This window comes from Bos javanicus, chromosome 9 (assembly GCF_032452875.1).
Source record: "Bos javanicus breed banteng chromosome 9, ARS-OSU_banteng_1.0, whole genome shotgun sequence".
NCBI lineage: Eukaryota > Metazoa > Chordata > Mammalia > Artiodactyla > Bovidae > Bos > Bos javanicus.
The window spans coordinates 38,397,998-38,414,161 of record NC_083876.1 but is presented as its reverse complement, the minus strand read 5'-3'; the positions used below and the strand labels follow the sequence as shown (position 1 = coordinate 38,414,161).

Below are 16,164 nucleotides of genomic sequence, written 5' to 3'. Positions count from 1 at the left end.
AGGAACAGTTTTAAAATGTGAACATTTATTATTACAAAATCAACTGGTTTGATTAAAAAAACATTTTATAATAACTTAATACAAATACAATTGTAAACTGTGATTCTTTTGAGTGCAAACAAGTGGTTACCCAAAGAAGAAATAAAACCTCCTTAAATTGTAATAAAATCTATTCCTGAAGTTAGTGGCTGTTACAAAAGAAATATTTATATTATGTTCTACTCCTGTATTTACTTTTAAAGAGTCAGAATTTAAACAGACTATGAAAACAAATTATAAATATAAAAATATCTGTACAAGATTTTTTTTATTACAGACATGATTATCTCTGTATAAATGACTAAATATGAGACTATAAATAAAGTAAAATGTTGAGCTCTGTTCTCTTAATTTTAGAAAACAAGACTGTTTTGGAAGACAAATGTTTGACGTTAGGGCACTAGTACTTGATGATACCATTGTGTGAAATCAGCCAACAAATTGTAATTAAGTGGAAACCATTCTAAAGACAGTCTCCCCAATATGAAAAACACATTAGGCTTTCTGAATCACAAAAATTCTGAAACAGAAAGGTAAAGGGGTAAAAAATGTGCAATTAAAAAAAAAAAGTTTTATCTTTGGGGTTTCTTTTTCACATAGCTACGTTTAGTCTAGGTAAATCTTCCACAGGCATGCTTTTTGTGGCATCCAGTTGGTTATATTCCTGTATAAGTGCTGATAAAGATGACACGGCTTCTGTGAAACAGCTTTCCTCCATCCCTTCGATTTGTAGATAGTGATGAAGATGAGCCTATAAATAAAAAAACCAACGCTGACCAGTTTTAGGAATTTAATACAGACAACTATCCTATAATGTAAATATTCTTATTAAAATGATAGTTCACTCAGCTTTACAAGGGAAATGAGAACCCAAATCCTACAAACCCATGAGATTTCTCATTTAGAGTGTGAGTAAGCCTCTCCTCTTCAGTTAAAATCAATACATTGATACAGCAAACAGGATCACGCCTGATTTATATTAGTTCTGTATTGCACGCCTGTAATTCTTGAGAATACCCCTTGCGTGTGCTTAGTCGCTCAGTCGTGTATGACTCTTTGCGACTCCATGGACTGTAAACAGCCAAAATAAACACACAGTTGAAAGGTGTACTGATGGTTACCTTCTTCTTGTAGAGCCTTAAGAATCTCTCTCTCAGTTCTATGAAGGTAGGCTTCACGCACGTGTTGTTTGCTAATGCTAATAATGAATGGGAATGGCCCACGGGAGGTACTGAACACAAGCTGGTCTTCCAGCCTTCTTGATTCCAGGAGACAAACTGTAGAGAAGGTTTTAATCTGAGATGGAAAAACTCAAAGGTAAGAATTAAAGTGCTAAAATGTCTGCCATATTATGGCCGCCCACATTAGTTAAACTAGGATGTTACTAATGGTACCATTCTAAGTGCTTAGATTATAATGTAGGTATCTAATTTTTAATACTAGCAGTATCAAAGTATAGTCTGACAGTGAACTAAGGGATGTTAAATTGGCTGTAATGGTGATTCAAGAAGCTAGAAACATTCTTTAACATTAGAAATCTGGGGATGAAAAGGAAAAAAGGTATTATAATTTTCCTTGCTTTGAAATTCAATAAAGCAACTTCACTAAAAGACTGTCAATAAATAGTAAAAGAAACTAAGAAGCAGTGTAGTAGTGGTGGTGATAATAAACACAACAATAGTTAAATTTCCTGAACACTTACACATTAAATGATGAGAAGATAACATCTCATCATTTAATGTGCATAACATAATTAACAACTTTGGACTATTATTTTTTTCTAAATTTGAGGAAAAATAAGGCTCAGGATGGCTAAGTAGCTTGTCAAGGTCACACTTCAGTTGAAGTTCACAACGCTACTTAACTACATGCTCCACAGCTGCAAACAGCACACATAACACATTATCTTGAGAAGTATAAAATCGAACCTTTCGATGTTTCTGCGAAGATCAGAAATTTGTACATTTCCTCTAACCATGAGGGCACAGGCGAGGTAGAGACTATGTCTGGGGTCAGCTCGAATTAGCTGGTGATCTTTACTAAAGGCATCTGAAAACATCTGATCCAGCCTAGAACAATGGAAGAGTCATTGTTTATACAAATATTATATCATTCTTCTATCTGTAACTATAAGATGAAAAGACAGTCATCTGTAGGTAAATAAACCACACACAATTATATTCTGAATCTCAGCTATCATTTTCTCAAAGCAATCTGGGTAAATATGAGGAGAGGAAATCAAGCAATTGTGAGGGGGGTGATAAAGCTTCTGCAATATACTGGTGATTTCAGATAGCTACAAAATGTTGACTAAATCATCAGTTAACTCTGTAGTACTAATGTCTAAAACTTACATCACTATCACTTAGTTCAATATGCTTATCTACTTCATAATATCAGAACTATCAAAACTAATTAAAAACCTATTAAGACTACTGTCTATAAAATATATCACAAATTAGTTAGGAATAATTAAGAGGAAACTATCAAAGGACCATACTAAGTTCTCTAAAAGAGACACAGCTTTCTACTATTATTCCTGAAAACGGATACTTTTAAGTGAAGGAAGTCTTTTAACTTCTTTTATTCTTTAAAGAGAGGAAGATAAAAGTGACTGATGAAGTTTATATAATAATACAGGCTCCCAGGCCTTTAATATGGCCCCAGTCTGATTCTTAAATCCTACTTAACTCAATACAAGTATGATTAAGTTCTTTTGATAACTCTAGCCAGAACTCTGTGTGTTGAATCTGCAGACTGTCTAGGAAGAGCCACAGAAATTGCACTATGCTGCCATTTCATTCAGTAGATATTTACTAAATGCCAAACACCATTCTAGGTGCAACAGACCCAGCAGTGAACAACAACAATTCCCTACTCTACTGGAGGCTATATTCTATTCTCATTCTTCTCTAGTAAGAAGGATAGAGGACTCTCTCAGTGGATGGTGAGCTTTGGAGGACTTATGATTCCTCTACTGTGTTCAAAATTTTGGTATGTGCTTTTGGACATTTAATCCAGAAAAGGTTAAGAACCACTATACAATAAGCAGGCAAACTCATTCTTGATTTACTATTTGTCAAAAAACTTAACAATTAGCAAGGAGCTATTTATAGTTCTTGGCGTATTTATATTTACACTAGAAATAAGGAATCTAAAGGAGCATATACACATTCCAATATGTGTTTTTCTATTTTCATTGATAAAAACGGACTAGATGACATTTATTAATACAAAGCACAACCAAAAATCATTCTTAGTTATTGGAGACTACTAATACATTAAAGTTTTAAAACTATGCCTTTTAACAGTATAATTTTAAAACAATTTATCATTTGCTTAAGGATAAATATGTTTGTATGTAGATATGGTGGCCTTTGAAATACCTCTAGTATAGCAGAGGCAAAAAGGAGACGAACACAAAGCTAGAAAGAGCATTGTGATTAGTTTCTTAAGAGTCTAACATTTTTAAAGTTCTCTACAGATTTTCCTAACATGTTTTAATTAAAAACAAACCTTTAACAAGTTATAATTATATAAACAAACATTTTAAATGTTGACATGGTATTTTTATCAAAATATACCAAGGAGGATTATGCTGAAATTAATTAGAAATTACATGTCTTTAGCTTTTAAGGATTAACTTTAAATGTCTGGATAATCATAACTGTACAATAAAGAGTTTGCACCACTTTACCTTCTGTATGTCCACAGTGAAGGTGTATCTTTCACCAATATACTCATTTTTAATATGCTGGGCTGATAATAAAAGCAAACGTTTATGGTTGACTCCCATGTTCAATAAACTGTGCAAGTTGCTTAAGCTCATTAGCATCTCACACAGAAAAAGAGACTGTGCCTACTAGTTGGCATAGTTGGCTATTTGCTCAAATAAAATTTAATCAATATCACTGTGACATTTCACAATATAGAATTAGCTTGACAAAATTTAAATTTAAACTCTTAAAAAAAGATCTGTAATCTAGTTTTCACTTTATCACTTACATACTTCCCTCTAAAAGAGTTTATTTTATTTTTTGGGCTGTACAGTGAAGCATGAGGGATCTTAGTTCTCCCAATAGGGATGGAACCCAGGCTGCCTGCAGTGGAAGCTTGGAGCCCTAACCACTGGACTGCCAGGGAATTCCGATTTTCCTCTAACAGAGTCTGACAAGACCTTTTTCCTCAGTCAACTGTGAATGTCAGTGTGACCTTATCAAGTTCATCATCACTGTATATACTATGTATTATTCAACTACATTTTTTGTTAAGTAAATTGATATAACTTTTATACTTAAATTACAAAACAAGGTATTCTGGAAATGATATATAACAACTGTAACAGAGAAAATCAGGAAAGGAGTACGTCAAGGCTGTATATTGTCACCCTGCTTATTTAATTTATATGCAGACTACATCATGAGAAATGCTGGACTGGATGAAGCATGAGCTAGAATCAAGATTGCTGGGAGAAATATCAATAATCTCAGATGTGCAGGTAACACCACCCTTATGGAAGAAAGCAGAGAGGAAATAAAGAGCCTCTTGATGAAAGTCAAAGAGGAGAGTGAAAAAGTTGGCTTAAAACTCAACATTCAGAAAACTAAAATCATGGCATCTGGTCCCATCACTTCATGGCAAATAGATGGGGAGACAATGCAAACAGTGAGAGACTTTAGACAGCATATTAAAAAACAGAGACATTACTTTGCCAACAAAGGTCCAAACATTCAAAGCTATGGTTTTTCCAGTAGTCATGTATGGATGTGAGAATTGGACTATAAAGAAAGCTGAGTGTTGAAGAATTGATGCTTTTGAACTGTGGTGTTGGAGAAGACTCTTGAGAGTCCCTTGGACTGCAAGGAGATCCAACCAGTCCATTCTAAAGGGAATCAGTCCTGAATATAGACTGGAAGGACTGATGCTGAAGCTGAAACTCCAATCCTTTGGCCACCTGATGCAAAGAACTGACTCTTTTGAAAAGACCCTGATGCTGGCAAAGATTGAAGGCAGGAGGAGAAGGGGATGACAGAGGATGAGATGGTTGGATGGCATCACTGACTCAATGGACATGAGTTTGAGTCAACTCTGGAAGTTGGTGATGAACAGGGAGGCCTGGCGTGCTGAAGTCCATGGGATCGCACAGAGTCGGACACAACTGAGCGACTAAACTCAACTGAATAGAGCAATATCTGTAGGCCTTCTACGGTGCTAGACTGTGGTAAGAGCTTTAAAAGATACTCATATTTAATACACCCAAAACGCATATGAGGTAGGTACTTTGACTCTCATTTTTAAAGATGAGAAAACTAAAAGTTCGTCTCCTGCCCAAGGTCCTGTAATGAGTGACAGAGTTAGCATTCATGCTTAAGTATGTCAGACTTCAAAGCTGTTAAATCTTTTTCAATAAAAATCATATCTTTAAAATTCAGTTATTAGATTTAATTTCAAACAACTTAATGTTCAGATTTTTAAAAAGACTATTTAAAAAATTTTTATTTTAAACTGACTTCTGAAGCAGCATTCACTGAATAGAAAAAGGCTGTCATCAACTATTTTATATACTTCTCACAAAGAAGATGACATGTAGAAACAGCTAGAGTTATTATATACTTATCTCTTAAAAATGTGTTTATTTTTAAAGTAATCTGAATCCTCAAGTAATTGAAATACAGTTACTACATCTTACCTTCGAGGAGGAATGTTAACATCTGCCAGTGTATACAGAGGTGTTAGGCTTGAAACAAGATAATGCAGTTGAGGAAAAGGAACTAAATTCATGCTGATTTCATTCAGGTCCATATTAAGGGATCCTTCAAACCTGGCAGAGCTAAAAAATTAACATTAAAACATGAAAAATATTAATGTAGCTTGATTTAGTCAGCAGGCACTTTCTTACTTTCTTACACTGTACTTCAGTAGAGAATAAATGCTTTTTCTGTATTACTGAAATTTAGTATCATGAACATAATGTATAAAGATAATTAAAATATAACACAACATCTACAGCAATTATTTCTGGATTATCTAAAGTATAACCAGACACATGACCACAGTTGTTAATTATATACATAAATTTTTACTTAAAACAGATTTCAGATTGAATCAAATACATATAGTTCAATAGTTAATTCTATAAATCTTACTATTAATAAATTCCCCCAGGGTTTGCTTATATGTGCTATAATTTGGAATAATGCCAAAGTAGTCTTTTAGATCAAAGTCAAACAAATATTTTGGACCAGCTAATAAAGTTATATATCAGCTGGTTTAAAAGGTTAATTTACAGAAAGGAAAAGAAAAAAGTTTGCTTTTGTCTAACCAAAGTGTTTCTCAAGTATATCTCCCACAAAACCTATTATCATTTAACACCTATTACTATTTCATGGAATGTACTTGGGGAAAATGCTGCTCTGGAGTCAGTGAAAATAAAATTCTGATCTATCATTCAAAGATCTGAAAATACTAGACAAACTAAAATTTTTTAAATAAAATTTTTAAAGAAGTTTCTATAACTTAGACTAACTGAAAAATGCTACTGTAAAACATCATCAAAAGCACAGTGAAGTTTTAAACTGCCCTTCGGTACACTGTGAATAGAATTACCTTGTTAAATTGAGCAGCAAATTTGCCACAATGTTGTTCATTGCATCGAAAGGTTTCTCCTGCCGATTTTTAAAAACTCCAGTACTTGAAGTAACCAGACTCTTTGGCTTTATAGCTGCACCCAACTTTCCAGAATTCACCATGAGGTCAATTTTGCTAATGATGTCAAATAAAGACTTTTAAGGGAAAAATATTGGGAAAGAAGCTAATTAAGAAGGGAAGACATAGATGACAATTCTTCCAGGAAGACAAAAAAAATCAATTTAAACTTATTTTTTCTCTTAGATGGAAAGGCTGAAAAGTGGAGATTGTTTCACATAAACACACAAGCATGACACAGCCTGAATGTATACACAATATGTCCGTAAATTACAATGCCATTTCTTACTTGGTTGTCAATGGGCAAAACACAGTCTGCATGCTCATTAAGTTCCTTCATTGCCAAGATGCTATTGTAAGGTGAGGTTATGACATCATCCTCACCAGAAGGATAAATTGAAGTCACGAATCTGTATACTTCTGGGAATTCATCCTCGAGCACCTTTAAAAGAAATGTGCCAAGTCCAGATCCTGTTCCTGAGGATTAAGATTTCAAAAAGAAAACAGCATAAATGGTTCAGAATGTAATTGTAAAGAACCTGAATTTCTGTGGGGTATTTTTGGTAAAAATATTTATTAAATACAATTTTCAACTCATACCTGTGATTATATATATATATTATCTAATTAATTTCAGATAAAGAAATGAAGACAATATAGGTAGTGAGACTCAAAGTCATGAATTCAATCTCAGGGTCTGGCTATGATGATAAGAGACCTTTCTACACTTCACACTTTTTTACATTTAAATTATATCTATACGGAGAAGGCAATGGCACCCCACTCCAGTACTCTTGCCTGGAAAATCCCATGGACAGAGGAGCCTGGTAGGCTGCAGTCCATGGGGTCGAGAAGAGTTGGACACGACTGAGCGACTTCCCTTTCCCTTTTCACTTTCATGCACTGGAGAAGGAAATGGCAACCCACTCCAGTGTTCTTGCCTGGAGAATCCCAGGGACGGGGGAGCCTGGTGGGCTGCCGTCTATGGGGTCGCACAGAGTCAGACACGACTGAAGTGACTTAGCAGCATATGATGCCAAGAGAACTGATCGAAGAGTAAAAAATTCACCTGAGACAGTGTTCAGTCTACACTTGATGTTAAGCAACTTAAAAAAACCAAACTATCTTGACATCTTTAGTGTAGCACCTACGTAATCTTAATGATGAATGGTATCATGACATGAAGCAACTTAAAACACGGAGTTAAAACGGTTTAAAGCTAAGCATGACCAATTATAATTTACATAATTTTAAAACAGGAAACTTTTTTACTATCTGTCTAAAAGCAGAAACTCTAAGAATTCCATTCAGGTAACTTTCTGACACACAGAGTTCTATTTACACAAATTCAGATATTTTTAAGAACTTAAAACTTAAAGAGAGAGAACTGTAATCCTTTATCCTGGTGGTTTTCAAAGTATGGCTTGTGAACCGTTAGTGGGTTATAAACCTAATTTATAAGACCACGACTAGTATTCTCTTTTCTTAAATGAAACAAAAGAAATATTAGTAAGTCACATATAGTGTGGGTAAATAATCTGTTTTAGTTTGTACATGTTTGTGTGTGTGTGCTGGGCTGTGATATAAAATGTACTTCTTGCTATTCTGATGAAAGAAAAGTTTAAAAGCCAATGCTCTAACCCCATGTGAATAAATATTAAAAAGTTATGATGTTAAAAATATTAGATGAAAGTGATGGAGATTTTTTGGGTTAAAAAGAGATTTTTTTGGGTTAATCCTTAATAAGGACTTTCTAAACATTATAAAAACCAAAGCCATTACAGAGAAAGACAGTTTTGATTCCATTAAAAATAAAATTCCTCTTTCCATATATATGGAAAAAAAAGGCAAACCAAGAAAAAAATCTTCAAAACATATGATGGAGGACTAAATTTCTTTAATAAAGAGAGTTACAAATCAACAGTAAAAAACATGAATAATGCAATGGAAAAATGAGCGAAGGATAGAAATTATAATAATTATTACAATAAAATAAACCAAATAATAAACTAAATTGCAAATAGATATAAAGATACTCAATATTTCATCTAATTAAAAATGCAAATTAACACAATATAATTTTGAATATATTAATGTCTTATAATATGCAGTGTTGGTGACAGTGTGGGGAAATAAGCTCTTATAAATTGCTGCTAATAATACAGATTGGTGCAGTATTGTGGCAAGATACTTTAGTAGTATCAATCAAAACTTAAAATGTACCAACAAACCTTGGTTCCACTTTCCTATCTTGGAATATTGTTTACAGCTATTGTGGCACAAACGAACAAAGATGCAGATACCAAATGTTCGCTGGGGAACTTTATGTCGTAACTAAAAACCATGGTCAATTTGACATCCATTAATGAGGAACTGGCTTCAAAAATTATATATTTACACAATCGGACAGGGCTGATATTGAAAAATGTTCAGAAACAAGGTGAAAATATGGTAGAGTAATACGTATTGCATGATCTTGTTTATGTAAAAACACACAAAATGTGCACAGAAAATATCTGGAAGGAGAGACACTGGCAAACTTGACTATCTGTGAGGAGAGAGATTAGGGATTAGATGTGGGAAAAGACTTCATTTTTAATCTTCAATATTGTTTCAAGTATATTTGCCATTTTCAGTGAACTATGAATAAAGTACAATCTACTGAGATTCTGAGTAATAAAGGGATATAAAAAGGTACCATAAAGAACTATAAATCAAACTGATATTTTTTGGAAAACTTACTCAAAATCTGCAGGTTAATTATGTCAGTAGAAAGAAAACTAGTTTCTTAATTTAATTATTATAATGGCCTTCTAAAGGCATGGTTACACTGCAATTTTAATTTTCAAATACTATCATACTGAATAATAATGAAAGTCAATTGTACATAACCTGCTGAATATAAAAATCTTAATCTCAGCTTGGAGGAAAAAAGTGTGGCAAATTTTCTTTTAAAATAGGCTAATTCTCTTTTGAAATTAACAAATTATGATCAGTTTCTACTTCATGGAACAGAGGAGCAAAATACTTCACTTGCAAGGTACAGGCTTCCCTGAGAAAGAAAGCAATGCAGATCATTTATTCTAGGTTAAGGTGGTTAATTACCATGTAAGGAATGATTTAAAGGAGCTAAGAGGATTTATTTTACTTATTTCTCTTATTGAACACAAGAAAGGGCTGAAGGTGGTTAAAGAAAGGGTACTGATATTCTTCTGCAAGCACATCTATGAATATGCACAAATAATTAGCTCTAGTTAGGATGCAGACTCACATAAGGAAACTCTTAGGAGAAAGGCAGCATTCTCAAAAAGCTCATACTGAAATCTACTTTCCACTAAAGATAGAAGAAAAGCTTTTTCAGATTCAGTTCTATTGGCTCTTTAAATGCTTTTAAGTTTGTAAAAAATGGTCAGAGTGACACAATTTGACAAAAATTTAAGATAAAAAGCTGTTATGTACATGCACTCATAAACATACTCTTAATTCTTAATGGTTCTATCTTTTTAAAGTAAAGGCCTGAAATGTTGGCAAAATGAATACCCACTTGCATTTTCACACTGTAATAGACAAATGATTGAATAATTTTACCTCCTCCCATGGAATGTATTATAAAAAAACACTGCAAACAATCACAGTGCTCTGCTGACTTTCTGAGCTTCTCTAAAATCTTTTCCTGATAAAGACTGCCAAAGACTTTGTGACCCACAGCCCTAGAAAAAAGAATACAGATTAAAAAAAAAAATCTTGCATTTATTATTTCAAGATTTTATTATTTCTGACTTAAAAGACTATAAACTTGAAAAGGTATTTTTACCATTTTAAGTAAATTCTATTCCTGTTTAATATCAATAAATCATATTATATAATCTCAAAGATATTTGGTAGAAAATTGAGCAAATAAACACACACACACACACATATATATATTTAAAACTATAATCCAAAAATAACCTGGTAAGATAGTTCACTATCAATGGATATTAAACTACAGTTTTTAAAATTTATCTTAAGGTATAAATACAACAAAATGAGTTTTAGTTACATAGATTTTTTTCCTCATCTTCACTTAATCTCTGACTATGGTGTATGTTATGTATTAAAAAGCAGATTGTGGTCAACTAGAAAGACATGAAAAATAAAAAATTCTAAATGGACCTTAGGCTTAAAATATGAGAAAAACATCGGTCACATCATGTTAGTACTAGATGAAATGCCACACACTTCGTCTGGTACTAATATTCATGAGGCTCTGCAAGCCTTTTTGGTTGCCCAGATTTGCAAGTATTATTATGGTGAACTGAAATATAAGAATGACTTCCACACAACATGTGGTCAGGTGTAACTCAAAAGTTACAGAATAAGTTATACATGCTGGTTTGCATCTCGGTATTTGTATGATTATTTTCTATTAAATCTGATTGACAGGAAAACTTTAATAGTGTCTTTACTATTACCTATAGTAATAGGTAAGATAACAGTTTATACTTGCAGTTTTTGTCACTACCTAGCATTTATGAAGAATCAAATTACAAGGAGAAATTTTAGTAAATGAATTTTTCATGATTCATCTTTTTCTTTAAAAAAAAAAAAAGAGAGAGAGAGAGAAACAACTAGGATGCAGATAGCCTCCAAGCATTGTGAAACACCATCATCTATGAAGGAAAAGATGATGGGCTGAAAGGCCTAGTGTGAGGCATAGCAAATTACATCTTGCTTTCATGTCAGTAGGACCTAACAGAATGAAACAAAGATTCCTCATGTTTTTCAGATGACATTTGATTTTTACATTCGGCAAAATCTCACCAATTATTCCCCGAGCCAGAAATATCAGTGATGAGCTGCTTACTATCAAATACATCTCTCAATGGTCCCTGAAGAATTTCATTTACTACCCCTTCCTCCATGTCAATCAAAACAGCCTGAGAAAGAGAAATAAAATGTAATCAGCATATTTTTCTTTAGTCACTCTATAAATAAAAATCACTTTTGAGCTTATAGTTGCATTTTTCTTTTTATAATTTTAACCCAATCAAATCTTTGAGGCTTTTATATAGAATTTGTTACAAAAATTAAAAAATTAATTTCACTCTGCTCCAAAAGTGGAATACAATGAAAAGATGGATTCTGAACCTTTATCCAAAGAATAAGAAGGAAAAAAGGGAACTGAATGATTCTCTCTGGTTTTCTAACAATTCTTTTATGCATATGCCTAGTGTTAGCTGCTTAGTCATGTTCGACTCTTTGTGACCCCATGGACTGTAGCCCATCAGGCTCCTCTTCCATAAAATTTTCCAGGCCAGAATACTGGAGTGGGTTGCCATTTCCTTCTCCAGGGGAAAGTACGGATAGCTATAGTAAAAGTCACTCAGCCATGTCTGATTTATGTGCCTATGTGACTATAAATTTCTTGAGAACAAGGTCTCAGAAGTCTAGACGGTAACCTTAACCAGAAAAAATTCTCAATGAATGTAGGGTGCATTAATGTATTTGCTCACTAGGTACAACCATGCTATTCTTTATGAAATCACAGCTGAAAACTGTCCAGTTCAAATCAGTAAACTACTTATATGTGCAAAGCCAAGGTACTGGACAGATGTCAAAGATGACGACGGTGTCCCTCTCCACCAGTAAACTCACAATAAAAATTCACAAACTCATAAATGCCACAAGCTTTACTGGCATGGGAGACAACATCTATTACTAAAAAGAAGATGAGAACCTCCTGAAGTCAATTTTGAGAGAATCACCATTTTCATAGTCACTTAGCACTAAACCCTGACAGTTTATAACTCTTTCGATCTTTCCTTTGTCATATCAGACCACTGTTTCTCCCTTGGAAGTTAATGGCAATTGGAAGGAATTATTCTCCTCACTTAGCCAGCCTAGGTCTGGAGTCACAGCTTCTAAGATTTGATGTTTATTATTTTATTCCAGAGCTGCCTGTTGATAGCTATCAGGCCTTTCAGCCTTCCCTACTTGTAATACAGGATTCACCAAATTCTGAGTGTTTGCCTGTTAACCTAAGATATTGGACACAGGGGAGGAACCCAACTACCAAGTTATCGTTTAAAGTTTAGACTCTTCAGTGATAGTAACCATATGATACCAAGACTACTAAGGAGAAATGCAAGAAAACTTTCTAGGAAAAAAGTCAAAGGCTACAGAAACATGCTGATTTACCCTTTCCCAACAGTGTTTCCTCCATTTCCCACCTTGCTCACTGGTATGGTGGTGAGAAAGAGCTCAAACTGGGAGTGGACTAGGAAAAGTCAACATTTCTTTATCGCTGAGTAAGATCTGGTAGGGACTAACATACTCCCTAAGGCATGAACTATACCAAAGGTTAATCAATTATTCTAATTAGGTTAATCAATTATCCTAATAAGCACATGGTCTCCTAAAACACAAGGAGATGGTACCCAGGTACCACAACACTACTGTTCTCTATTCTTTCAGCCACTCCTCCAGGTCTGATTCTTATCATCTCAATTATTTCCATAGCATCTAAACTACCTTTATTTTTGTCATAATCAAATATTACTGATCAACAGTTGGAAAAAGCAGTTTGTTGCAGAGACACAATCACAGAACAGAAGTGTTGTTAGAATTAGCTTGAGACTAAACACAAGCTACTGACTAGAAGTGTTTTTGTTCAGGAGTTTTTACATGGTTATGATATGTATTCACTACAATATGGCTGAATGCATGCTTTGTATTGGGAGCAATAACTATGATGAAAAGAAATTTTTCACCATATTCAAATGAAAATTAACCTCCATGAGAATGTATTTTGGAAAAGGGAATGGCAAACCACTTCAGTATTCTTGTCTTGAGAACCCCATGAAGAGTATGAAAAGGCAAAAAGATACAACACTGAAAGATGAACTCTCCAGGTCGGTAGGTGCCCAACAGACTACTGGAGAAGAGTGGAGGAACAGCCGTAGAGAGAATGAAGAGGCTGAGCCAAAGCGAAAACAACGCCCAGTAGTGGCTGCGTCTGGTGATGGAAGTCACGTAGGGGGCTGGAAAGCAAAAGCAGGAAGTCAAGAGATATACTTGGAGTAACAGGCAAGTTTGGCCTTGGAGTACAAAATGAAGCAGGGCAAAGGCTAACAGTTTTGCCAAGAGAACACAGTCATAGTAAACACCCTCTACCAAAATGTAAGAGATGACTCTACACATGGACATCACCAGATGGTCAATACCAAAAGCAGATTGATTATATTCTTTGCAGCCAAAGATGGAGAAGCTCTATACAGTCAGTATAATCAAGACTGGGAGCTGACTGTGGCCAGATCATGAACTCCTTATTGCAAACTTCAGACTTAACCTGTAAAGTAGGGAAAATCACTAGACCATTCAGGTATGACCTAAATAAAATCCCTTACAATTATACAGTGGAAGTGACAAATAGATTCAAGGGATTAGATCTGACAGACAGACTGCCTGAAGAACTATGGATGGAGGTTTGTAACACTGCACAGGAGGTGGTGATCAAAATCATCCCCAAGAAAAAGAAATGCAAAAATGCAAAATGGTTGTCTGGGGAGGCCTTACAAATAGCTGAGAAAAGAAGTGAAAGGCAAGGGAGAAAATGAAAGATATATCCATTTGAATGCAATGTTCAAAAGAATAGCAAGGAGAGATAAGAAAGCCTTCCTCAGTAATCAATGCAAAGAAATAGAGGAAAACAATAGAATGGGAAAGACTAGAGAGCTCTTCAAGAAAATTAGACATACCAAGGGAACATTTCAGCAAAGATGCACACAATAAAGGACAGAAATGGTATGGACCTAACAGAAGCAGAAGATATTTAGAAGAGGTGGCAAGAATACACAAAAGAACTGTACAAAAAAGATCCTAATAACCCAGATAACCACAATGGTGTGATCACTCACCTAGGGCCAGAGCCAGACATCCTGGAATGTGAAGTCAAGTGGGCCCTAGGAAACATCACTACCAACAAAGCTAGTGGAGGTGATGGAATTCCAGTTGAGCTATTTCAAATCCTGAAAGATGATGCTGTGAAAGTGCTGCACTCAATATGCCAGCAAATTTGGAAAACTCAGCAGTGGCCACAGGACTGGAAAAGGTCAGTTTTCATTCCAATCCCAAAGAAAGGCAATGCCAAAGAATGTTCAAGTTACTGAACAACTGCACTCATCTCACATGCTAGCAAAGTAATGTTCAAAATTCTCCAAGCCAGGCTTCAACAGTACATGAACCGTGAACTTTCAGATGTTCAAGCTGGATTCAGAAAAGGCAGAGGAACCAGAGATCAAATTGCCAACATTTGCTGGATCATCGAAAAAGCAAGAGAATTCCAGAAAAACATTTATTTCTGCTTCACTGACTATGCTAAAGCCTTTGACTGTGTGGATCACAATAAACTGGAAAATTCTTCAAGAGATGGGAATACCAGACCACCTGACCTGCCTCCTGAAAAACCTGTATGCAGGTCAAGAGGCAACAGTTAGAACTGGACATGGAACAATGGAGTGGTTCCAAATCATGAAAGGGGTATGTTAAGGGTGTATATTGTCACCCTGCTTATTTAATTTATATGCAGAGTACATCCTGCAAAATGCCAGGCTGGATGAAGCACAAGCTGGAATCAAGACTGCCGGGAGAAATATCAGTAACCTCAGATACGCAGATGACACCACCCTATGACAGAAAGCAAAGAGGAACTGAAGAACCTGTTGATGAAGTTGAAAGAGCAGAGTTAAAAAGCTAGCTTAAAACTCATCATTCAAAAAATGAAGATCATGGCATCAGGTCCCATCACTTCATGGCAAATAGATGGGGAAACAATGGAAACAGTGACAGGCTTTATTTTCTTGGGCTCAAAAATCACTGCAGATGGTGAATGCAGCCATGAAATTAAGACACTTGCTCCCTTGGAAGAAAAACTATGACAAACCTAGACAGCATATTAAAAAGCAGAGACATTACTTTGCCAACAAAAGTCCATCTAGTCAAAGCTGTGGTTTTTCCAGTAGTCATGTATGGATATGAGAGTTGGACCATAAAGAAAGCTGATTGCTGAAGAATTGATGGTTTTGAACTGTGGTGTTGGAGAATACTCTTGAAAGCCCCTTGGACTGCAAGCTCAAACCAGTCAATTGTAAAGGAAATCAGTCCTGAATATTCACTGAAGGACTGATGCTGAAGCTGAAGCTCCAATACTTTAGCCACCGGATGCGAAGAAGTGACTCACTGGAAAAGATCCTGCTACTGGGAAAGACTGAAGGCAGGAGAAGGGAATGACAGAGGATGAGATGGTTGGATGGCATCACCAACTTGATGGACCTGAGTTTGAGCAAGCTCCAGGAGTCAGTGATGGACAGGGAAGCCTGGTGTGCTGCAGTCCAAGGGGTCGCAAAGAGTCAGACATGACTGAGCAACTGGACTGAGAAC

The 16,164-nt window shown here is 35.1% G+C and overlaps 1 protein-coding gene across 5 annotated transcripts in view; it reads right to left on the bottom strand.

The window, feature by feature from the left end:
- Positions 1-5: 5 nt before the first annotated feature.
- TUBE1 (tubulin epsilon 1) overlaps positions 6-16,164 on the bottom strand; it is a 21,076-nt gene continuing 4,917 nt past the window's right edge. Inside the window, exons 5-12 of one of the 5 annotated variants that reach the window (XM_061427550.1) lie at positions 11,548-11,663; positions 10,333-10,454; positions 7,034-7,221; positions 6,646-6,821; positions 5,729-5,869; positions 1,968-2,108; positions 1,161-1,335; positions 6-790 (exon numbers count right to left, since the gene is read on the bottom strand). In XM_061427550.1, coding sequence (XP_061283534.1) covers positions 632-790; positions 1,161-1,335; positions 1,968-2,108; positions 5,729-5,869; positions 6,646-6,821; positions 7,034-7,221; positions 10,333-10,454; positions 11,548-11,663 — 1,218 coding nt within the window. In that variant the 3' untranslated portion in view covers positions 6-631. Of the gene's footprint in view, positions 791-1,148; positions 1,336-1,967; positions 2,109-5,728; positions 5,870-6,645; positions 6,822-7,033; positions 7,222-10,332; positions 10,455-11,547; positions 11,664-16,164 lie in introns of those variants that run through there. The other 4 variants (XM_061427551.1, XR_009738469.1, XM_061427552.1 and 1 more) reach the window with 4 other exon arrangements.